Below are 25,626 nucleotides of genomic sequence, written 5' to 3'. Positions count from 1 at the left end.
TGGCTGGAGAGCAAAAACAAAACTCATTTTTTTTTAAGTCTTTTGGCCTGGACCAGCCGGTGACAAGCTCTTTCAGGCCACACTGTCTTCTTCCACACTTCTGCCCTATTCTCATCTCTATCTTGATAGCTGGAGAAGGCCCACACATGCTTTAGCTTTACACGGCTGAATAGTTGGAGCAGACATGTCCTGAGATTTTCAGCCTTCTATGATAATTATTAGCCTATCATTTACAGCAGGTACGTACACACACACACACACACACACACACACACACACACACACACACACACACACACACACACCTGTTACTTTGCTGTCTCTCTCTGCTCCTCTTTGTTGCTGTCTGGACCGGGCTGCCTAGCTGTTCTTTTGGTCTAAGTGAGCATGGACGGCCCAACCCGGCCGGTGTGGACGCGCTGGTTCGAGCCGCGCGTGTTCGCGCGGAAAATATGAGTCTTTTTTTTCAACAACCGCGGGTCGGCCTGTTACAGTCTTGATGAGCAGGACCTCAGAGATTCAGTCAGTGCTGCGGTGATGATGGGCTAGTAGCTTTGGGCTGTGTGCATCAGAGAGTTGAGATCCTACAGGACGAGCACCTGCGGTCATCGTCGCTAATCAAGATAGGATTAATAGAGGGTTGGCCACTCCGAGGTAAAAACCAAAACCCAAATAAAATAAACAGCTTCCAGTCCATGGGGGGCACAGCTGACTCCGTGGGCGGGCACGGCTCGCCCAGGCCCGCCCTTGCCGCCGGGGCTCGGCGGCGGACTCTGTCGGTTCTGAAGGAGGAAAGGAGGACTTTTTACAGTCTATGGGAAAAACCAACACAACAAGATGCATCCTTTGGGGATTTGGATGCTAATGGCGGCTTTGCAGGTAAAATATATTTCTCATTTTTCACCGAGTCAGCTTCAGCCGTCGGAGGCAGCAGCAGCAGCAGCAGCAGCAGCAGCAGGGCACCGAGCGGAGACTGATAGGCTGCAGATACAGGTCCTCATCCAGAGGGGAGCGGAGCCACTGCGGGTAAAAACCCCGAGTGTGTAGCCTGATCTGCGATTCATTTAAATTCTCGGCTGTTCTCGTCCGAGGCTGGCCTGGTGTTCACACTGTGGAGGCATAAAGGCTGCTGATCCCAGACCTGCTCCGGTCCCTGCTGCTGCTGCTGCTGCTGCTGCTGATCTTCACCACCAAACAAACAAGAGGATCGACTCCTCTATTATAACACTGATTCACATTTAATTCAGAGGAGTCCGTTACGGTGTGTGTGACTGTGTGCAGTGTGTAGCCTATGTGTGTGTGTGTAGTATATGTAGTGTGTGTGTGTGTATGTGTGTGTGATGACAGGCTGCTGCTGTCGCCTGTTCCTGCATCTCAAGAGGTGCAGTTTATTGTGTTTCACCAACGAGGAGCTGTCATTACGCACGACTTTTACGCACTGCTGCGCGCTCATAAGTGTCCATAATTAAACCTTGACACTCATACCAAATCAAACTTACATTACAGACAGGTATACAGACAGGTGGATTGGGTTCTCTCTCTCTCTCTCCCACTCCGAACAGACAGACGGACGCAATCAGAAAGGAAACAGAGGCTGCGCATTGATCCTTTTTTCCTTTCTCGGATCAAACGGATCATGTGCAAAACAAGCACTTCATATTAATAACATATAACGCTCATTATGCTTCCAGCCTGTCTAGCCTCTACCTGGTGTTTTTACTAAACTTAACCAACTCCTTTCTTAATTGCCTGAACCTAACCAAAGCGAAATTTACTTTTTTTTTTTTCTCTCAGTCTGCTGTCAGCAGGAGCGGCGGCTGCAGCAGGCTCGCGCCCGTGAAGTGAGCTCAAGCCGGCCAGGTTCAGCCACACTCGAGCGGAGGGTGGGAGAGAAAAAAAAAGTGTATTGCTTTTACTCTGTACTCTGGGAGGGAGGGCTTTGATTATCAGTTTACACATCTTGATCAGCATTTATGATGGTTGTGCGCGATCTGACATGATCTGGCTCCTTTCTGGGCCGCGTGTGTGTGTGTGTGTGTGTGTGTGTGTGATGTGCGTTTCTGTGTGTTTCTGAGAGCTCTCTCTCTCTCAGTAATTCTCGTTATTTTGCTCTCTCTCACAGAGAGAGAGAGAGAGAGAGAGAAAGCTGCATGCTCGTATCAATGGAAGAGCTTGTCACAAAGTAGCGATGACAGTTCGAACTAACGGGACCACCTGTTGGTTCGACCTCCTATTGGTCCGACTTGTGGTTGATTTTGTCGGAGTAACGGGAGGTCGAACTAATGGGAGGTCGGACCAGTGGGTATTTTGTCGGAGTAATGGGAGATCGAACCAATGGGAGGTCGGACCAATGGGCAGTTCCCCTGTTGGGTTGGGGTTTTCCTGCATCTCATTTACGACTCAGTTGATATCGCTTTGTGCTGAAGAGTCGATGCCATTGTCGGACCGTTCACCGGTTCATCCTGTCAGAGCCAAGCCCCTGCGGGTGGGGATTCACATATTCAGATAAATGTCCTGCGTGGGAGCAGCAGGTCCAGCTCGGCTCGGTGTCTTTTAGTAGATCGATCCTCCACAGCGTGGATCCACCACCTTGAACTTGTTGTGAATTGGACATTTTTCGTGATTGAAGGAACATCTCCCTTTATGTCAGTCAGTGTCACATTGTAGTCAGCTGTGCAGGTTGTAGCTGATGTGTGCAGCTATCACTGCTCACTTAACTGTTATATTAGAAAATCATAATTTTAAGGGTGCGTGTGTAACCCCTGTGTTGGTGTGTCTTCTGTAAATAAGCACTTGAAGCTGCTGGTTGGAGTAACAGCCGGTTTATTCTGCATGTATGACAAAAAGGGACAGAAGTAAGAAGTAAGTAACGCTGTTCTCCCTCTCGTGGGCACAGTCAGTCTCTTTCGTTCAAATCCTCGTTTACATTGACAATCATAAATGAGAGAGTTACAATTCAAATAAAATAAAATAAAACACAATACTTTCAGCTTGATCGTATAGTGGTTTTTTGTACTGAAATATCTGTGAATAAAATAAAAGAGAATGTGTATAAAATAAAAATAAAAGAGTGTATGTGCTATAAATGCAAGTTCAGAAGAATGCATTTTAAAATAAAATACATGCTATGTTTTTGGCATCTGGCTATTACCTATTTCAAACATTTTTATACTCAACAAACCAGTAGTTGCATAAAATAACCACAAAATAATTTTTAACACACACACATCTGCTGTCTTGGAACATTCACTCACATACCTGCATGTATGACAAAAAGGGACAGAAGTAAGAAGTAAGTAACGCTGTTCTCCCTCTCGTGGGCACAGTCAGTCTCTACAGAAGAAACAACATTGTGACTGTTAGCTCTATGCTACTCATTTCTCTCGACGCCAATACAAAACAAAAACACAGCGAATCCACGGAGAGCATGGAAACATTAACAACAACGTACGACAAATCAGTATACAGTATAATCTTGATGTTACATGACTTAAACAACTGTAAATAAGTTTTAGCCCAGGAGCTCGTGAGAAACGTTACCTTTCGTTCAAATCCTCGTTTACATTGAGGATTTCCCACAATCCCTTTCTCTATACCCGTTCCAGCGGCACACGCGATAGACAGCAGAGGGCGCTCATCCCACATTTAGCTGGATTTACACAGCTTCTTTTAACTATGTTACATACACCCCCCAGAAATCCTGCTAAATTGAGGTACAGTAAACAAAATACTCAAAAAAAAAACACATTCATATAAGTCACAAATTACTGCCTGTGCAGCCATAAGCACACTACTCAGTCAAAATCAGTTATAAACTTTCCACTAGGGAATAAGCGAGTAAGGTTTTGGCCAATCCCCTTACCAACCTAGACACAAAAGATGCCGTGTACACCTCTCATATAATAAACAGTGCTCAATAGCAGAGATAACTTATGTATCCTAGGCCACAGTCAGGCAAAAAAAAAACATGTATCTGGATCACTCAAACTACCCAGAAAACATATTCCTCACAAAAGAAAACAGTGAATCAACTGTTGAAGCTGAATCATCTACGACCTGTTCATTCATCTCACAGATTAGTCTAGCTGGGGGTTTTACAGGTCTACCTGACCTAGTGTTAAGTGCAGGTGGCTGTACACTAACAACATGGTCTTGTGTGCGTGTAGGAGGCTGTGTATCAGTCAAGTGTTCAGGGGAGGGGCCATGTTCAGGTGGTACAGGTGACATTGACACTGCACTTTCAGCAGTGGCCTCAAGAGCAGGCAGCTGGTCAGCACACTCCAAAGAAGCGGGGGCATCCAGGACCTCACTCACAACATCTGGGGCCACAGTCACATCTGCACCTGAGGGTTGAGCCTCCACATCCCCTGCGGGAGAACAATCAGGCTGGACGGCCGCCACAACCTCATCAATCCCATCATCCATGTGCATGAGCCAGTTAATGGTCTTTGTCTCACTGTCCTGAACATCGGAAGGAACTGCCGGTTCACACACTCCACTCCCAGCAACAGATGAGCAGTCAGAGTCCACAACGTCGTCACCTCCTGCAGGCAGGAAACTCACAGGGAGTAGAAGGTTTCTGTGAACAACTTTTTCTCTTGATGTGACAGGATCTCTGATATGATACACATTGATTCCATGCTTTACAGACACCACTTCAAACACTGTGGATTCCCATTTGTCTGCAATTTTCCTTTTTCCTCTCTCACCACGGTTTGCAAGCAAAACTCTGTCCCCGACAGTGAGAGGGGAGCCTTTGGCTCTGCGGTTGTAGTTCTTTGCTTGACGTGTCTGTTCAACGTGACTGTTCTGCCGGGCAATGCGTGCAGCTTCATATAAGTCATGTTTCAACCGTGCAACAAACTCCTGATGGTCAACAACAGTATCGCTGGGGAGGGCATGCTGGAACAAAACATCAACAGGCAAACGAGGGATCCTCCCAAACATCAGGAAAAAGGGGGCAAATCCTGTTGTTTCATGCTCAGTGCAATTGTAACAAAAAGTCAGCATCTGAAGCATTTGGGGCCACCTCACCTTGGATTGTGGGGGCAGTGCTCTTATCATATTCCCAAGAGTCCTGTTGTACCGCTCAACAACACCATTCCCCATGGGATGGTACGGGGTGGTATGCGATTTCTGGACGCCAGCCATCTCTAGGAGCTCTTTAATGAGCCGACTTTCAAAATTGGCTCCTTGATCCGAATGGATGCGTTTAGGGAAACCATAAATGCAGAAAAAGTCATTCCAAAGACGACGGGCAACCTGTTTTGCTGACTGGTTTTTTCCATGGGAACGCATGAGACAGTTTGGAAAAGTGATCAGTGACAACAAGAACATCCACACACTTCTTGTCAGTCTGTTCTGCAGTCCAGAAGTCAATACATACAAGTTCCATTGGTCCAGAGGTGCGTATGCTTTCAAGTGGAGCACGATCGTTGGGCTCAGGGGTTTTCCCCACTACACAGCGAAAACAGTTCCTCACATGATTGATGATGTCACGTTCCATCCCTATCCAGAAAAACCTCTGCCTGGCGAGGGAGAGTGTACGAGCCTGGCCCTGATGACCAGCTGAATCATGTAGGCCATGGAGGACTTGGGATTTCAGGGAGTCTGGAACAACAAACTGTTGAGTGGTAGTGTTCATTTGTCTGTCTTTCTTTACCTTGTACAACACGCCGTCTTTGATGGAAAGTTTGGGCCAGTGTCTCAAGAGTTTCATCACACCCCGTGGTTCCTCTGTACGCTCGCGTCTAGTGGGTCTCCGGTGACGCTGGACGTAGTGGAGCACTCTGCCCAGAACAGCGTCCTGCTCTTGTAGGTTTACCAGCTCATTCCTTGGTGTAGAAGCAGTCTGGTCGACATTGAAAAGTTGGGGAATAGCTGGACCTGTGCCTCTCACTCGGCTGACACCACCTGAGTCATGTGCTTCCAGAACAGCTGACACGTCCTGTGACTGCAGGGACCCTGAAGGAGGAGGTGAGAGGACAGCTTCTTCCTCGGGCTGATCAGTGACAAACTGACAGTTGTTAGTGAATCTAAATGCATCTTGTACTGTCCTATCCACCATCCCACTGACTTGGTTTAATAGGAAAGCATAAGGCTCGCTCACAAGACGGTGGCTCATGCATGACTGGACAAATGGCTCTCTGCTTAGCGCGTCAGCAACTACATTTTTTGTGCCAGGGACATAGTTTAGATCGAAACTGAATGCTGCAAGCTTTGAAACCCACCTCTGTTCGCATGCATCTAACCTAGGCTTAGTCAAGATGTATGTTAGGGGGTTATTATCGGTCCAAACTGTGAAATGCCGTCCCTTCAACCAGTGGCTAAATTTGTCACAAACTGCCCATTTAAGAGCGAGAAACTCTAGTCGATGCGCTGGATAGTTCAGCTGGGCATGGGTGAGTGTTTTGCTGGCAAACGCCACTGGCCTGGCGATCTTTCCACCAGGAGGCAACTGTGAGAGGACAGCTCCTAGGCCATCAAAGGAGGCATCGACAGCGAGGATGAACGGAGCATTAAAATCTGGATGAGCTAATGTGGCACTGTGTAATAGCCCATGTTTCAAAGTTTCAAATGAATCCCTACACTCATCAGTCCAGTCAGCCTGGGACAGTTTCACATGACCTTTTTTAAATTTAGGCTTATGGCCTCTACCTCTCTTTGGTGTAGCAGCGGGTTCCGCCACCAGGTTGAACAGTGGCTTAGCCTTAGCAGAGCATCCCTCAATGAAGTGATGATAGTAGAGAACCATCCCTAAGAATGATCTGATCTTCTTAGCGCACGGCGTTTTTCCATCAGACTCCATCAGGTCAGATTCCTGGACATTGCTGATAGCCTGTACCTTACTTGGGTCAGTCCTGACACCATCCTCACATATGATGTGTCCCAAAAACTTCACAGACCGGCGGAGGAAGTAGCACTTTTTAGGTGAGAGCTTCAAGTTGTTCGCTGCGAGGCGTGTGAAAATCATCTGCAAACGCTGAAGAGCAACACATTCAGACGGAGCAAAAACCATAAGATCATCCAGGTAACATAATAGACTTGTGAAGTTCTCATCCCCAAAAATTGACATCATCATTCGCATGAATGTGGCAGGGCTGTTGGTCAGGCCTTGGGGCATCCTGTTATATTCATGGAGACCGAATGGAGAAGAGAAAGCTGTGTATTTTTTGTCATTTTCATGAAGTCTAACATTATAAAACCCAGAGGTCAAGTCCATTGTAGAAAAAAACACATTACCACCGAGTGCAGCGAGTGCGTCTGTCTGGTGAGGTAATGGATGCGCATCTTTCACTGTTCTTGCGTTTAACCATCTGAAATCATTACAGATGCGGAGATCACCGTTCGGCTTGACAACAAGGACAAGGGGAGATGAATATTCACTCTGGGACTTCCTGATTATCCCCAATTCCTCCATATCATTTAGAGCTGTCCTGAGTTTATCATAATGGCATGGTGGGACTCGCCTGTACGGAAACCTGAAGGGTTTGTCGTCCACCAGGCGGATTCTGTGGACAAAATCAGGTGCTTCACCACAGTCCATTTTGTGTTTTGAAAAAATTGATTCAAACTGCACAATGATCTGCAACAGTTTATCTTTCCACTCAGGGGAGACTTCACAAGATGAGAGATCCAGATCCTGAAGGCCCATTTCGGTCAAGACATGTGATATCTCTTCCTCTGACCGAGGCGCAGGTGATGAGCTCTGTGTGTGCTGCACGTTGGATTGGATGCTGACAGGTTCAGGTAAGTCCTGCACAGAAGAGCAGTTGGACACATCTGCAACTTTAGCATTTCTTTTCAAGGTGAGTATTTTTTCTGTGGGATTCACTATTTTGACTGGAACCCAGCCATCACCCCATAAGGGAGTGACAACTCTCCCCACTAGAATTTGTGCAGGTCTGCATTTGGACTGAGTGGGTTCAATGATGACTGTGCTGCCCACTGCAGAGACATCAGGTGCAGACAGCTTAGCCCACACTAAATGTTCAGACATGGGCTGTAGATTCACACATCTTTTGAGTTTAGCTGTGCCGATTCTGTGTGACACTGTCCCGCCCTCCCTGTCATTTGAGGAAGACAACATAGACAACAATTGAGGCAGGTTGTCCTGAGCATTACTGGCTGAAGATGTGACGGTCTGGACTTTAGCTGTGTCTTTCACCTGTGAGATCAGCCACTTGATAGCATTGTTGCCCAGGATCATGTCATCAGCTTGGCCTGGCACAACTAAAACAGGAATGATCACTTTATAGCCATAAACAGATACAGTTAGGTCATATATGGCAGCAGGTGCGACAGGGTGACCGCCACAACCAATAATGACAAAATCTTCAGCAGATCGTTTTTCAATGTTTGGAATGGACTGGGAAAGTTTGGAGTCAGCCGTCTCACTTACAGTGCATGCCATGGATCCACTATCCACCAAAGCTCTGAGGACTTCACCACCATCAGTAGACACATCTGTATAGAACAGTTCATTTGTCTCTGGAAGTCTTTGCAGGTTTTGCACAATTAGTGTCTTGTTTGATGGCAACGAGCTACTGTAGGTGTGACACAAAGTTTCATAATCATCTTCTGTCAAGACCGAGGTGGGAGGTTCACTGACATGATCTGCGCTGTCCTCCCCTGTACGCAGATCATTCAGTTTCCCTGCTGACCATGAAGAGGAGGGCGTCTCCCCTCTGGGCAGGTGCGTCTTGAGTGGCCAGGTGAGTGACACAGGAAACACAGTCTGTTCTCTCGGCAGTGTGTGAGGGCTGTGTGAGAGCTATCTTTACATAGAGAACATGGTGTGTCAGTCAAACCCTCAATTCTAGGAGCCCTGTTGTTGTTTGGGTTTCTACTGGCTCGGGCTGGGCCCTGGAGCAGTACTTTTTCTAGCATGCTAATCAGTCTTTCAAGAGTGGCGTTGTCTTGACTAACATTCTTTTTAGCTCAGGAGTGTCAGAAACAGGAGTATTAGGGCTAAACTCAGCTGCATTAATGTTGATCCTGTTACCCTCTCTCTTAGAAGACTTGACACACTTCTCAAGATGATATTCATCTAACACTTCCTGCACTTCACGAGCTGACCATTTATCAACTGTCTTGGAGCGAAAAGTAAGAGCTAGGTCTCTACTCGGGCAGTGTCTGATGAACATACGTGTGACTCAGTGGCGGCTGGTGACTGAAAAAATTAGGGAGGACAGGAGGAACACCAGTCCACGGCCTCATTTTATTTTATAGCACTACTTCTCCCTACTTTATTATATTCAATGAAAATTAAACAGTAAAACAATGTCTTACAAGATTTCTTAAAAACAACATAATTTTATTAAATCTTACTGTTTTCAGATTAACACAGGCCTAATGAAAAAGACAGAGCCATGATCTTGGATGTGGGATGTAAAAAAAAAAAAAAAGCAGGCCAGTGTTCAACACCTGTAAATGCCACAGTGGGGATTTACACCCTCTGATTTAAAAAGGAAAAACAAAAACCATGAAAATCTGTAATTATTAATAACAAAACAAAGTGTTCCACTCAAATTACATACATATTTGGCTTTTACCTCTTAGATATAGCTATGCTTTTACCTGAGCTGATGGCGGAGAAAAAAAAAAAAAAAAGTCCGGTCGTGTCTTTGTTTACCCTCCAGCTGCCCAGGTCACGTAACTGAAAACTATTAACAATCTCTCTGACTGCTTCTCTCTGATATCTCCTAACAGTTTATCCAGAAATCTGCTGATATTTCCTTTCAAATCGATGCCAATATCTCTGAAAACTCCGTATTTCTTGTGCTAGGAGCAGCATAAGCAGCACGGCTGGGAGTGAAAGTTTGGCGCACATAGCAACAGTAACCAAGGGGGGTTGGAGAACTGTCATTGGACCAACCTGCTGTCAATCTTGTGTTCTGATTGCTGATTGGTACAGAAGAGCCTCCTCCGTCATGACGTCATTTTACGTGTCTTAGCCAATCACAGGTCAGGATGAAGACATCCTAAATGCATTGAGTCAATGGAAGAAGATCCCGCCCCGAGGCCAGTTAGGGAGGTAAAAATCTTGCCACCTCCGTAGAGCCCCCACCTTCCTGCTCCCTGCTCCTCACACAGCCTGCTCTGTCTCCTGAGCCTGCTGGCGGCGCAGTTGAGCCGTTTTAAGTGGATTTTCTTCCAAAAAACAAACTTTTTTTTATGATAAAATACATATATAATATTTTATAAATTATACTGAGATTTGGTAATGATTTATTTCAACCAGTTACTCTTTCTTAAATAAAAAATAAATTTTCCTTTTGCCTCTCAAAAATAGAGGAGGACCAACCTCCTCTGCCTCAATGGACCAGCCTCCTCTGGTGTGACTTCAACACTGGGGTTGTCAAAAACTTTACCCTGCTCTCTAAGGCAGCTAGCAACAACATCAGCAGCTCTGTTCAGTCTGAGCCAATACTCATATGAGTCTTCTTGGTCTTTTGGTGTTGTGGAATAAAAGTCAGCTAAAGGTACAGTGGAGCAATAGCTAGAGCTGAAGTGTTTGCGCAAAAGTCCATAAATTGCTTGTGGGTTGTGCTGTACATCAATCTCACCATTTCTTATTCCAAACCGTACAACATCCTTTGCTCTGCCTCGTAGGTGGATGAGGATTTCCTCTGCTTGATTCTCCAGCTGTACACCACTTTTCCGAATGTAGGTCCTCATTGATTCCTCCCATTCATCAACAGTCAACACATCTGAACTCTCTCCTCGGAATGCAGGTGGGTCCTTAACTTCTCGCTGAGTGACCAGCTGGACATGGGAGAGGTCCAGTGTGCGTCCAGGGGTGAAGTCTTTATTATCAGATGTCTTGACATTGTCTGTGCGCATTGCAGATGTGGGGCTAGATGTGGCGAGATGTGACATAATGCTATCAGCTACTTGTTGCCCAATCTGCTGTGCAATGGTGCACACTTGGTCAGCTAGTCTACCATCATCAAAAGGAGGGCATGGAACTGATGTATCAGTGCATTGTGGTGGATTTAAATCATCTAAGGGCTGAGCCTGAGGTGTCACTACACTCCCACATTTGAAAGGACTATGCACAGAATCATCATCATAACCAGACTTATCTCCCGCCCCATGGTTACCCAAAGAAAATGGAGCTGGTGTACTGTGAAACCCTCTACCTCTGCCAAAACCGAGGGGGAACACATCAAAGGTATCAGACTTACTGAAACTCATACTTGGTACAGGTAAAACAACATTCAAAGAAAATAACAGCCCACGGAGAAAATAGCTGTGATCTATATCAAACAGTCAAATACACTTAAGAAAATGATACAGCTCCAAGGCGGTGAAGCGACGAGAAGACATCCACCCGGTCCGGCGTGGTCATGGACGAGTCACGGCACCAATGTAACCCCTGTGTTGGTGTGTCTTCTGTAAATAAGCACTTGAAGCTGCTGGTTGGAGTAACAGCCGGTTTATTCTGCATGTATGACAAAAAGGGACAGAAGTAAGAAGTAAGTAACGCTGTTCTCCCTCTCGTGGGCACAGTCAGTCTCTTTCGTTCAAATCCTCGTTTACATTGACAATCATAAATGAGAGAGTTACAATTCAAATAAAATAAAATAAAACACAATACTTTCAGCTTGATCGTATAGTGGTTTTTTGTACTGAAATATCTGTGAATAAAATAAAAGAGAATGTGTATAAAATAAAAATAAAAGAGTGTATGTGCTATAAATGCAAGTTCAGAAGAATGCATTTTAAAATAAAATACATGCTATGTTTTTGGCATCTGGCTATTACCTATTTCAAACATTTTTATACTCAACAAACCAGTAGTTGCATAAAATAACCACAAAATAATTTTTAACACACACACATCTGCTGTCTTGGAACATTCACTCACATACCTGCATGTATGACAAAAAGGGACAGAAGTAAGAAGTAAGTAACGCTGTTCTCCCTCTCGTGGGCACAGTCAGTCTCTACAGAAGAAACAACATTGTGACTGTTAGCTCTATGCTACTCATTTCTCTCGACGCCAATACAAAACAAAAACACAGCGAATCCACGGAGAGCATGGAAACATTAACAACAACGTACGACAAATCAGTATACAGTATAATCTTGATGTTACATGACTTAAACAACTGTAAATAAGTTTTAGCCCAGGAGCTCGTGAGAAACGTTACCTTTCGTTCAAATCCTCGTTTACATTGAGGATTTCCCACAATCCCTTTCTCTATACCCGTTCCAGCGGCACACGCGATAGACAGCAGAGGGCGCTCATCCCACATTTAGCTGGATTTACACAGCTTCTTTTAACTATGTTACACGTGGAATGTCTACTCACGCTCTTATCTTTCCCCTCCCTCTGACCCTCCCAGATCCACAATTCTTCCACCATCATTTCTTTTTAGAAATTTAGTGAAGAATGTGAAGTCTGAAAATACATTTGTTCAATTTTGAATAATTTAGGGTATTTTTATTGGGGGGGATATGTTTAAAAAGAATTGTGGAGGGACATGTCCCCCCCGTCCCCCCTGGGATCTACACCCATGCTCCTTAGGATCACGGGTATAAGGCAGAATTTAATGAAGGCACAGAGGGGCCCACACTGTCAGACAGATCAATGGAGAGGACAGTGCTGTGCCAGCTGGTCAAAGGTCAGCTCCTAAAACAAATCCATCACTGACGACTTACCTCCCCAAAACAGCAATGTCAGCACTTCAATGGGCTCAGCTCGAACCTCTGGGAGCCTTTTCATGTGTCTGTCTGCCGCTCCTAGGTCCAATTCACCTGTCATCGCATACGTATAGCTGCTGTATAATGTTTTAGTCACATTGATGAATGAGGAAACAGAGCGGCGCATCAGTTGGCGGAGATAATTTTCCTCCTGTTGCTTCAGAGGGAGAATTGATACTGGAGGTTGATGAAGACTTGGTTTTATCAGCTGTGTCACAGACAGAGAAATGAGTCTAAACTCTTGAGCACCCTCCTACAATAACCCCCTCCGTCTGTTGGCTTACTGCACTGATTTGTTAATAACTAAAAATGACTATCTCTATAAAAAAAAGACTATCTGACGTGTTGTTTCACATTTCAGGTTTCAGGTTACGTAACCCGTGAGCTCTTCTTGCGTGAGTCAACTCTCACTGACCACTGATCACACATTATGTTTGATCAAGTGGAGGCCCTAAGACAAACATGTGGGGTCAGATGACACCATGAATGTATCAGCTTGGCATTAGAGTGGCATTGAGCAATGGTGATGAAAAGGTATAAAAATGTACAAAGAGACTGAGATAATTATAGTTATTAGTGCTAATGTTCTATTGTTGTAACAAAAATGTTCAAAAAGTAAAGCATTTAGTCATTAAAATAAAAACGTGTTGTCCGTCTCTCTGATGAGGACAAGGGACAAGTAAGGGATGGGAATGGTAAATGTATTCTCATTTCTTACCATAATTATCATTACCATAATTACCTTTATTAAAAACCATGCTGGACAGGCTCATTCACAGATTCTCTTTCCATAAGACATTACAGCATGGAAAAATAATAATGATAATTCAATAAATGCTGCAGACAAACCCAGTACTGCTACTCGCTGCTTCTGGTCACCTTATCAATGTGTGCCATATGTTATTATATGAAGGCTGAGCAGTGCCCCCCACCATCCTGGACTGGGTGGGGATGGTCTCCTGTGGGACCTCTCCCTGCAGCTCCAATTACACCGCATTAGGACCTGAGCAAAACAGTAAACGCAGTCATATATAGTCATTAGGGCCACGGGCCATCGCACCGGGCACTGGTCCCAACAGCTATGAAATAGCTGCAGGGACCAGTGTGTGGAATGTACACTCCACACACATAATTTTTTCAGAATTTGTAAGACAAACTTGTTATCTCTCATATCATCTGCTCAAAATATCAGAGAGACTTACAGAATTTACAGAACAAGCCTCTGAGTGCGGCCACGTCTGTCTCTGCTCCTCATTGACTCCAATACAAATATTTTCTGAACACACACAGGTAAGTTCATGTGATTATACACACACACACACACACACACACACACACACACACACACACACACACACACACACACAGTTTAGCTTATAGAAAGATGATCATGTGTCTGTCTGATCAGCTCTGTCTTGACCTTAAGATCGTGGGTTTGATTCCCATGTTGACAGAGATGGCAAAACCGGCAGTAGCCCCGTGGGCTGGTGATGCGCGGGCTGACCCGTAGCCCGCGGGTCCCGCGGGTCAGCCCGCGGGGCGGGGCGGTGCGGGTCAAGAAATCTTTACTTTATTTGCGGTGCGGGTCGGGGCGGGTCATTAAAAAAACTGACGATGAAGTCCAGAGTATGTTATCAGGGGCGCGCTGATGTTGACAGGAAAGCCGGCGGAGGTGTGAGGGAACCGGATGAGACGGCGGCTGGCCGCATCAGCAGAGCGGGGTTGGTTTCACAGAGAGCAGAGACTGGGGAGGACGAGAGGCGGCCACCACCGCGGCTGCTGCACGCTGCACTGTGACTCTCTCACTCCTCATGAGCTCCACAGTCCACACTGACAAGCTACCGGCAACACAGCACCTCTGTCTGCCCTTTCAAAGTAAAAAAGGCCGCTGTCTGACGTTTAATAGCAGCGGGGCGGGTCGGGGCGGGTTGTGAAAATAGATGCGGTGGTGCGGGGCGGGCTGGGGCGGGTCAAAATACTTCATAGATGCGGGACCCGCGGGTTGGAAAATAACCCGGCCCGCGCATCACTAATTTCCCCAGAGGAAATTTTCTAGTTTTCTATTCTATTTCTATTTTCTAAGAAGGTCTTTCTTTCTCTTTGCTGAATGAATTGGTTCAAATCCCAATATAGCTGAGTGCAATATCAGTATTCAAAGTAGATGCAGGTTTTTAATGAAGGTAAATGTGTCACAGGAACAGACAGACATGCCACAGTCTATAAATCCTACTAAAGGAATGTAAAGGAATATGGTTGTTATACGCTCAAAAATCCCATCATCATCATCATTTTGTATTTTCTACGGTGAGAATTACCAGTAAAACCATGACTCACGTCTGTCAGAGTAATTGCAGCAGGATTTCTCCAGCACCCCTACCACCTTAATCCTGAGTTAAAGCTGCTGTCCAAATTTGAACAGGCTGTTTTTTTTTTCATTTTTCTCTGAAATAAAGAAGCATCAGGTGCATGAATGGTGGATGAGAGGATGAATAATCGTTGTGTCTTCAGAGGTTGATGACAGGCTGGCTGGATTGGACTGCACACTCACCCTGAAGGACAGACACACAGGGTTTGTCAAGGTGTTGGATGCACAGGTTTGCATTACACCTGGGTGATGTGTGTGTGTCGCACGGTAGGAGTGAATATGAAAAAGTAAAAATTCTAAGATAATAGCTAGTTGAATCTCTGTCTTTCTCCCTCTTTTTCTCTCTCCTCGGCCGGGTGTCACTTTGATTCCACCTTTTATCCGTCTTTTCAAACTGAAAAGCCTCTGCAGAGTCGTGTAATTGCTGTAGCAGCAGCCTGCTGCTACTGGCCTGGTCTCTTCATCTGCGACATAGATACGTTGGATTTGTTGTTATTAATGTTAAAAGGCAAATATTCCTTTGGTGAGATGGTTTAAAGTTTTGCTTTGTTACTTGTTTTTGTAACATTTCAGCTCATTTGAATATGAAAGGCCTTGGTCACTGCATGGTTGTAATGTCTTAATGTTCTTATTCCATAGTGTTTAATTGGCGTAACAGTGTGTTTTGGCTGTGGCTAACGAGAGAGAGGGACTCCAGCCTCCGGTCTGATGTGGTCTCAGATAGAAGGCAGACATGTGAATACTGTCTCTCTCCTCCCTCTCATCTGTCTCTCCTGTCTTCCTTCCTTTCCGCAGTTTGTTCAGAGTGAAGAGGCCGAGCGCCCGTTGCCAAGCAAGAAGGGGGCGTTGCCATGCACGAGGGGCTTTGCACAGGACGAGTCCATCATCGACACGGACCAGGAGTTGGCGAAGGGACAGGCTGTCTTCAACGGTCAGTTCATGCACTCACACTAGGGGTGTCACGATTCTCCAAATCCTCGATTCGATTTGATTTTCGATTTTAGGGCCACGATTCGATTCGAATCTCGATTTTTTTTTCTTTTTCTTAGGCCTATGCCATTTTCAGACTAGTCTAGTCTACGATCATTGGTTTTATTCATCAAATGTTGTACAGTAAATCTTATTTCAAAAGATGGGCTACATATAAGTGATGCAATTTCCATAACAATTAAATAAACAATTTTACCCCCCAAAAATCATGATCCAGGGGCCAAAATTGCCTCCAAGGTTTTGAAACAAATATATATTTATATCTGTACATTATCATAATTTTATTTTCATGTCACGATTTCGAAATCGATCGAAATTACGTAAATGCGTAATATATAAATAAATATATGTGTGTGTGTGTGTGTGTGTGTGTGTGTGTGTGTAAACATCACTGTAATAGATTTTCTACAGAACACTGACTTCATGTGCAGGCGTAGCTACATATGGTGAACAGCTCAACCAGAAAAACAGTTTAGTCTTCTCAGCTGGTTTGAGGCAAGGGGGCAGTTGTCGGTCTGAGAAGTGAAGCTCACTTCCGCATTCAAAAAGCTGCAATCCCCTCGGCTGTCGCTGGGGGCTGGCTCCAGAAGGGAGCAACTCCAATCGAGCCCCATGTTAAAATAGCCGATTTTACAGCTTAAAAAAACATATTTACAGCCTGGTACATTTAATTTTTTTGGTCTCAATCGATAGTTTCTACCCCCGCACACACTCTGAGGGGGGTGAATTTTTTTTAAACTCTACCGTTTTACTATTATTAGGGTTAAAGTTCTGGCCAATCAGGGCGCAGAACCGTTGAGTGACAGGTCCGGCGACCGCTGCTACGAGGCCAGTGGGCGGGCCCTCGGCCGGCCAACGGCCGCACCGCTCCAAATATGGCAAGTAGAATCCAACATGGCGCGGTTCTAACCCCCGTAGTAGCGGCACAAAACAGACTCCTCCAAACCAATGGGTGACGTCACGGACGCTACGTCCATTCTTTTTACAGTCTATGGTTTGAGGCCTGGAGGCTCAAAGTAATTCATTACAAGCAAGCAGAAATAAAACAGACTTGAGGTGAGTGGATGAAGTAGACTGTTCTCATATGTGACCGCTCCGTCTGAGAGGATGTTTGATTGAGACTTTATGGAGACATTCAGCTGAAATATTTCAGATGTGTCTTTATGGACAAAAGTATGACAGGGAGGAGGAAACTCCTAATGTCACATATCTGTGAAGTACAGAAAAGGTGTGCACAACTGCAAAAAGTCATACCAGGTCCAGGTGCAAGGTAAAACACAGTCACAAAGATACTAGTGACTGGCGCTTTTGGTTGAAAGGTATAATTTGCATTATACCTTTTAGCAAACATTTACAGTAGGGTTGACATTGATACAGCTGGCCCTGTAATTTGTATTTCAGATAAAGTTATATGACCAACCATATTCATACTTAACTGACTGTTGGCTAAATGAAACAGAAAGTGTGCTTGCAGAATACCCCCCACCCCTCAGTCACTGTTTAAACAAAATTATCAGCATGTCCAACTGAGTACAAGTGGTTTATCAAGGAAAAAAGGTAGCTACAGGCAAAAAAGGAGACTTCTTTGTAACCCTCTGCAATACGATACAACACTGTTGTAAGTTAATAAAAAACAAACCAATAAAAATACACAAACCTATAAACAAATCGTAACTTATACCTTTTATTCAAGACTGCTGGTCTCTGGTATCTTTATATACATGTCACATATCTGACCCTGAACTAAAGCAAATACACCACCATTCATGTATTGAATTCAAATTTTAACGAATCACTTTGAAGAGTTTTCTCTCAGATCACAGTATGTTCTTGAAATGGATGAGTGACCATCTGAAATCTGGCTCCGGTGAGATGAGAATGCTCGATGTGCATTAGAGTCTTATTGAGTGTGTCCACACTGTGGTCTGTCTGAGGCTGTAAGATAATGTCAGAAATAAATGCACATTTATATCCACAAAACACAGAAAATCAATCAGGGCAGACACTGACCTCCGGTGTGAGACAAGTGTGCTTCTGGCAGGCTGAACTTTGCAAGATCAGTCTTTAAATGACAGAACGGACTCACCTTTAACATGTGGTCGCCCGTTGAGGCAGTTTTCATTGTTTGGTTCCAAAGTGCAATCCTGGGTGTATAAGTCAGAGGCAGCTGGAAACTGGCTTCACTGAAACAACCTCATCAACGTGGCCAGTGAGGAAGGAGACATGAATATAAACAACGCTGGGTTCAATGAGGAGGGAAGAGGTTTGTTAGACCCAAGAGACTCATACAGTGATGTTCCCTATGGAGAACCTCTCTACAGGGAACATGTGTGTGATAAAGTGCCTCTAATTGAAGGAAGGCCGTTCAGACTGAGGCTGTGTCCACACATTTACATTTATAGCTTTTTAAAACAGTGACCAGATCCATATCAGGGGTATCTACTAATGATGTACCCGAACTCGAATACGTATTCGGAAGTACACAAATAATGCTTTGACCCAGAATAGTTCTTCTGTCCGAAGTCTCTCCTCATTATTCAGGAGCTTCTTTCTAAAGAAAAAGAAACGTTTGGATGTGTGTTTTGAGCACGATGTTGAGCCAGCTACAAGAGATTAAAACAAAACGGAACAAAAAAACATATTGGTGCAGGTTTTGAGCCAATCACATCCATGCACAAGACACTGCCACAGTTTGGTTTTGGTGAAGAGTCCTTGACGTTATCACAGAGGAGCAACAGCACACAACCAGGTGACTCTGGTTCACACTCCAACACAGTAGGTGGCGCTAATGCACCTTAACGGGAAAAGAAGCCCCTATATAAGAACAGATGATTAAATTCTTTTATTCCCGTTCTAGTTAGCCAAGAGCTAAAGCGGAAGTTAGCCGGCTAGCTCGGCGGAAGTCTCTAGTGCGGTTTCTTCCCGAATATGAATAACGAATCCATTTTTTTTTTTAAAGCCCAAATCCAAACTCAGATACAAATAGTGCACTGGCTGTACACCCCTAGTATCTACACAATCTTGTCAAAAGGTGTAAAGAAGGTTTGAAGATACTTATTATATAGTATATCAAAGTAGTATGCATGTGGCCTGAGGAATGTGTGCAGGACAAACCTGAATGGCCGCTGCAGCACAGTAATGGATGTACTGGATCATGTTATGGTGTAGCAAAAACAAAAGGTCATGGATGGAGTTCAGCCAGAGCCACATTGAGATGCCAGAGAGTCAGAACTCAACTGAACAGAAGCAAATCAGCAGAATCCAAAACAGGATACATTTCACACACACAAATCCTCTGGTGCACAAATGCAGCTCCATAAAAGCCACTGATACAGAGCTGTGACCTCGAGCTGCTTCCTCCATGATGACAACATGTTTTTACTCTAAGTGTTTTGTCCTTTAACATTGTGTTTGTGTTCAACATTTTGAAATAAAAGACAGCATCTGTTCAGCAGGGATGGAAAAGTTAAACACCCTGTGAGGTGGCTGCTGGGGGTGCATTTAGTCTATTAACCTTATCACACACTCACACACACAGACAGGTGATTGATGCTTTTCTCCACTCAGTCTGATGTGCGTCTCCATCTCCCTTCCTTTCACAGTGAGCTTCATGGATTGTGGCGGCGGGAAGGTCTGGTTCAAGGTTGGAGAGTCGTCTGATTTCAGGGTGAGCGAGGACGGCGTGGTCCTCACCCTGCGGCACTTGGACCTGGCAACGCAGAAAAAAAGCACGGTGGTGGTCTACGCCCAAGACCTGCAGTCCAAACAGGTCTGGAAGACCAGAGTGCACCTCCAGGTCCGTCCGGACAGCAACAGCCCAGGCCCTGAGCAAGTCACCCAGGTACGAAGCGGATTCATCGAGACTTAGCCTATACTTTTCTATTTGCTTTGAATAAGCAAATAGAATAAAAAGCTTATTGACTTGGAGGTTGTGGTTTGCAGAGAGAGCCAGCTGTCTCATTATCCTCTATTCACATTCATGCTTTCCATTCAGCTCAAAGAGACAGGTCTTTGTTTCTTATTTCACTCTCTAAGTATATTGTAGGAAAGCTCTGGGAACAGTGATGTCAGGGGTTTACAGGGGATCAACAATAGGTTTAAAGGGATACGCCAACATTTTTTGTCGTGTCTTGCTTCACTCCCGAGTCCATGACAAGCAGATAGACACCATCCTTTCGACTGTGCGTGCAGTAACAAGGGAGATAGAGCCCGTTTCGCCCGTAATTAGCTTAGCTCAAACGCTGGAAGTGCATAGGTAGTGTTAGCCTGCCTCCTACCAGTCAGAAGCTGATTTTATTTTAGCTCTAAACTCTATAAATATATCACTTTATTGACATTTCAAACATTTTTAGGCGAGAAAGTAGCCGTTTAGATCAGCAGTGTGTCGTTAATTTGTCTAAATACCAGCTGTTTACAATTTTGTTCGGACGAATTCGGCGCTACTCAAGCTAGCTGTTGTGACCAACGCACTTCCGGTTACTTTCAAACCATGACGATAGAATTTGTGCTTTTACTTTGAAATAGGAAGCTAACCTACTCTCGATGTAGCTAGCTTGAACCAAAATAAACCGTCTTTACTTGAACCCTCCGTTTTGACCGATCTCGTCCCGTTACCGGAGAGTTTTGTCAGCTCTGAGACGAAGATCAGCCCGCCAGTTTTTGTTTAGAGTTGCTGAAGAGTTTCTCTGATGACTTTAGGTGGAGGCAGGCTAACACTAGCCTACCGATACACTTCCAGTGTTTGAGCTAAGCTAATTACGGGCGATACAGGCTCTTCCTTGTTACTGCACGCACAGTCGAAAGGATGGTGTCTATCTGCTTGTCATGGACTCGGGGCATGAAAAAAAAAAATGTTGGCGTATCCCCCCCACAATTTCACACACTGACCGACCACACACTGTTAAAACCGATGTTAGGTTTGGACTTGGTCTTATTTACAGAGAGTGATAAATGCATTGTAAAATAAACTAGAAACAAAATCTAGAAACAAATGTCACAGTTATTATTATTGCGGGTTGTGCATGTTAATGGGCTTGTGACTGGCTCATGACTGGTCAACAAAATACACAGAAATATATTTTTTTCCTTCATGTCCAAACACAAAGAATCTTGTTAATTTCCCACTGCATGGAACATGATTTATTGATGATATAATTATCTTTTATTAAAAAAGCACCTAACACATAAAATTCAATAATGTAATTATGTGTTATTACAAAGGTAGCTGGGAGGGATTTCTTTTAAAATATTATGTGTAATTCTGAAATACAATTGTATAATTATGCTTTTATACAAATACAGTAGAATCATAAAAAAAAAAAGAATTATGTAATATCAGAGTCTTACGTAGAGCCTAACAGGATGAACATGCACCTGATTGTGAGTGTGTGAAAGTCAGTGTTTATATGTTTTCTGGGAGAGAGCTGTAATTTTGGACAAGCTGCGACATTAAACAGTCTGAGCCTGGTGGGCTGTTACTTCCCCACAGCTCCAGTAATGTTGGATGAACTATGTTCAGATATAAAATCACAGCTTTTTCAGCCCAGCAGGCATCTGGGATTGGCCAAGTCCTGATCGCCGAGACAAAGCGAGTCAAGCAGTCATCTGTTAGGCAGTTTTCATGCACAACAGCGATAATAAGGCCCTCTGCATGTATTTAGAAAAGACACTGGCCTTGATTGGCTGTTCTTCTAAACACGGCCCAGAAATAGCCGGATGCCATATGCTTTAGCCTCTATCAGCACGGCTTGCTGCAGTCGGTCAACAGCTCTTCACACGGAAAACACATGAGCAGCGTTGATGGCAGCTAACAACAGTCATTTGGCAGAGGAGCAGTGTCAGCACGGAGGAAGGACCAGGGTTGTTATCACATGAAACTGAAGAGTGAGACAAACAGGCATCACATTCACAATCAACCTTTATTACAATACTTAACTTCCTGTGTATCAAGTGTTGAGTCTGACTCTGTCGGACTGCCATATGCAAAATATATGGGCGTCTCATGCATCAGTCCCATCTGCCCAAACAACAAGGCTTTTATTCCAGACAGGTTCATATTACTACAAGCCATGGCCCTGACTGGGTGAGCAGCATCATCATCATAGTTTAGTGAGAAAACCTGTTAATGTCGTTTCTACTTCAGTTTTAAATTCTTTCTAAATATAAAAATGATGCGTCAAACATCTGTGATGGCACCAGGAGAGAGAGCTTGAGGTTATGTGGTGTGTGTTGTCACCATCAGGCTACTGTGGTACATCTCCTTGTAGAAGAACTTGCAGGAAGTGTTGGGTTTCATTAACAGCTGAAAGAGGTGCTAAGGAGAAACAGCAGAGTTGTGAGTGTGGGATGATTCTGCTAATGAATTATTGCTGTGGAACATTCAGGAACATAAACCAGAGCAGACACACACACATACCACAGCGCCTTTGAACTCACTCTGCCTTCACTCTCTGACCTGAAACAAGGCTGCATGCCCTCGCTTTACTGATTTGAAATCATTCAGAGAACGCTGCCTGAAAACCCATTTAGGGCATTTTGTCCTAAAAAGGCTTTATCCAGGTTTTTGTCAAGCCGCGAAGAATCGTAGTCATTGGATAATGGCACAATGCCTGAACTACAAACTGTGAAGATGGTCTTCAACTCAAAAAGGCGAATGAAAAGATTGGTGATCTACGCTGACTCTTGGATGAATTTAAGAAGAAAGATTCTCTTTTAACCAATCTGGGCACTCTGAGCTGACCAAAAATGATTTTAAAGGTACATTGTGTAGGAACTAGTGTTGTGGTTGTATATCGCAAGCAACTCAGTCGTATTTTTCATGCTGCATTCACGTGAAATTGGGCAGACGGCATAAACAAGCCTCTTTCTTAAATCTTTTAGATTATTTTAACCTTGTGCAATTTGTCATCTGGCTCCTTCCTAAACTGTTTCAAACATTCTATTGTTCGACCCCCCTGTAAAAAAGCCCAATCTGGACCCTCTATCCTGAAATAATAGCATACCTATCTCCAAACTGCCTTTTTTTATCCAAGGATCTTCAGAAAGTAATTTAATTTTAACTCATTTAAATAAAGACAATATTTTTTATAGTCTCCGATCTGGTTTTAGAGCACACCATAGCACAGAGACGGCTCATGTAGGGGTGACAAATGATCTTTTATTAGGTGCTGACAATGGTTTTTGTTCGCTGGAGGTTCTTTTAGACCTAATTGCCGCATTCAGCACAGTTAACCACACTCTCCTGCAACACCGTCTGAAGTCACGGGCAGGCAACAAAGACTCAGCTCTCACTCTGTAACAGTCCTACTGTTTAAACAGAACATTTTAGATTGCTTTTAATAACTGTCACGTCAACCATTGAGTCACCATCCTCAATTCCTCCTTATATTTTCAATTTATATGCTTCTTCTTGGTCAGATTATTTCAAATCATGGTGGTTTTTTCTCATTGCTATGCTAATGACACCCAGCTATATATCCCTATTCAACCCTCAGATCCTAGCAGTGTGGTAACTCTTAACTCCTCTGATATAAATTCTTCATGTCACACAATTCTCTCCAACTTAACAATGACAAAACTGAAGTGATTGTGTTTCATCATATCATACATAGTATAGCATCAGTGTAGACATAGTGGAAGGTGTCTGTTTCTGCTGGGACATGAAGACTGTGTTCAATCATTCTTAAAGGGATAGTTCACCCAAAATTCAAATTGCACTCATTATCTACTCACCCTTTCAACTAAGGGCTGGGAGAAGTTTCAGGGTCCTCCGTGGCTTCTCTGAGTTACAGGGGATCTTGGCATAGCAGTGCATGTCCATATAACGGTTGCAAATGGATACCACTTTTCTTTGTAACAAAAAGACACACCAACAAACATCCAAATACCTCCATGCTGCACGTATGTAATGTCAGTCTTGTATTGAAGCCCCGAAATGCGAAATTGTTCTGAAAAAAATTTAATAAGTCTATATTTCAAGCTTGTTTGTAACGGAAGCTCCTCTTCCTGGTTACGTCCTCTTCCTGGTCCGTCCAATTTCCAACTTCCCTGTAACTCAGAGAAGCCACGGAGGACTCTGAAACTTCTCCCAGCCGTTAGTCGACATGAGGGTGAGTAGATAATGAGTGCAATTTGAATTTTGGGTGAACTATCCCTTTAACCCTTTAATGTGTTTGCTGACATGAAAATAGTGTTCCACAGCTGTATATATATGGTCTGGTCATATGTCAGTTTACCACTCACCACCTTCCACTGTCTATTAATGGCCACCTGAATCAAATTCAGTCTCTAGTGCTCTTTAATGTTGCCTTCAAGGGGACTTCAGGGTCTGTTCCATCTACTGTACTTGAACTGCACACAAGACACTCTCAGTTCTGGTCTGTGGTTCTCTGAAGGTGGAACAAGCTACTGGGAGTCTATCAGGGCAGGGCGTCCCTCTCTGTCTTAAAGACTCATCTCCCCAGAGAGCAGCTCCTCTCCTAACACTCATGTCTAGATTTAAAGTGGTCAACTTGTCGGTTGACCGATGGAGTCAACTCATTCCAATTTTCATGCCGGTACCACCACAGCAACTTCATATATACATGTGCCGTCAAAACGGTGCAATTTATGCAAATGTATGCAGATTTATGCAAATTTGCTCATGTTAACAAAGAATTTCAAAAAACTTGTAATACATTTTTTGTTTGTCTTAATATAAGTAATCAACTCAGTAATTTTCATGGAGATATCTAAAGGTTAAAAATTTTACCCTATTCATGTGAAAACATTTTTTTATATGCGTATAAATGGGATATGTTTGGGTGTTTTTCGAAACTTTCCCCTAATGGGATTCTTCGGGGCTTTTTTTCCCTCACTCAGGACATGTTGAGGATACAAAATCAGTTGAGTTTGCTTCTGTTGCAATTTGTTTAACGTTGACCCCTTTTTTGGCCTAAAATTACTGGACTACAAGGCCTCCCAGCTGGACGGCTCTGCAACTCAGCCGTGCTCTGTGTGTGTGTGTATGTGTGTGTGTATCTTGCCCACTAACAATGCCTGTTTACTGTCTCTGCAGGTGAAGCCTGATGATGCAACATTGACTCAGCAGCTACCAGTGATCTTGTTTCCATGGCGCAGCGTAGTTGTCAGGGGAGATGGCACTCTGGGGCGCGTGAAGAGGGACTGGGCCATTCCGCCGATCAACGTCCCCGAGAACTCACGAGGACCGTTCCCTGAGGACCTCGCCAGAGTAAGACACAACGTACACACAAGACACACACATACAAGCACACACAGACTTAATGCAGAAGTAAGCGATATTTTTGTGTTAATATAAGTCTTAAATAGTTCTATCTTCCGACAGCAATCACTTACATAGAGTGTTTGGACCGAAACACGGGTCTCTCAGTCACTCTGCTCTGCTCTGAGCCGAGGAGAAAACTTTTCTTGTATCCTACAATTTTTATCCAATGAGGAGAGAGAACAGCATGAAGGGCTGTGTGTGCAGCCAAGGGATGCGCCTGAATGTGGTGATGTAGGGACGAGGACCAATAGATCCATGACGAGGGCGGGGGCTGCGA

The 25,626-nt window shown here is 44.2% G+C and overlaps 1 protein-coding gene across 1 annotated transcript in view; it reads left to right on the top strand.

Moving 5' to 3' along the window:
• Positions 1-823: 823 nt before the first annotated feature.
• Positions 824-25,626, top strand: part of LOC310985188 (cadherin-2-like) — a 55,212-nt gene continuing 30,409 nt past the window's right edge. The window contains exons 1-4 of the mRNA XM_083970697.1: positions 824-879; positions 15,872-16,007; positions 19,669-19,907; positions 25,122-25,295. Of these exons, the coding sequence (XP_083826823.1) occupies positions 838-879; positions 15,872-16,007; positions 19,669-19,907; positions 25,122-25,295 (591 nt within the window). The 5' untranslated portion in view covers positions 824-837. The remainder of the gene's footprint in view (positions 880-15,871; positions 16,008-19,668; positions 19,908-25,121; positions 25,296-25,626) is intronic.

Source organism: Trachurus trachurus (genome assembly GCF_905171665.1).
Source record: "Trachurus trachurus genome assembly, chromosome: 4".
Taxonomy (NCBI): Eukaryota; Metazoa; Chordata; class Actinopteri; order Carangiformes; family Carangidae; genus Trachurus; species Trachurus trachurus.
This window is presented reverse-complemented; position numbering and strand designations above follow the sequence as displayed.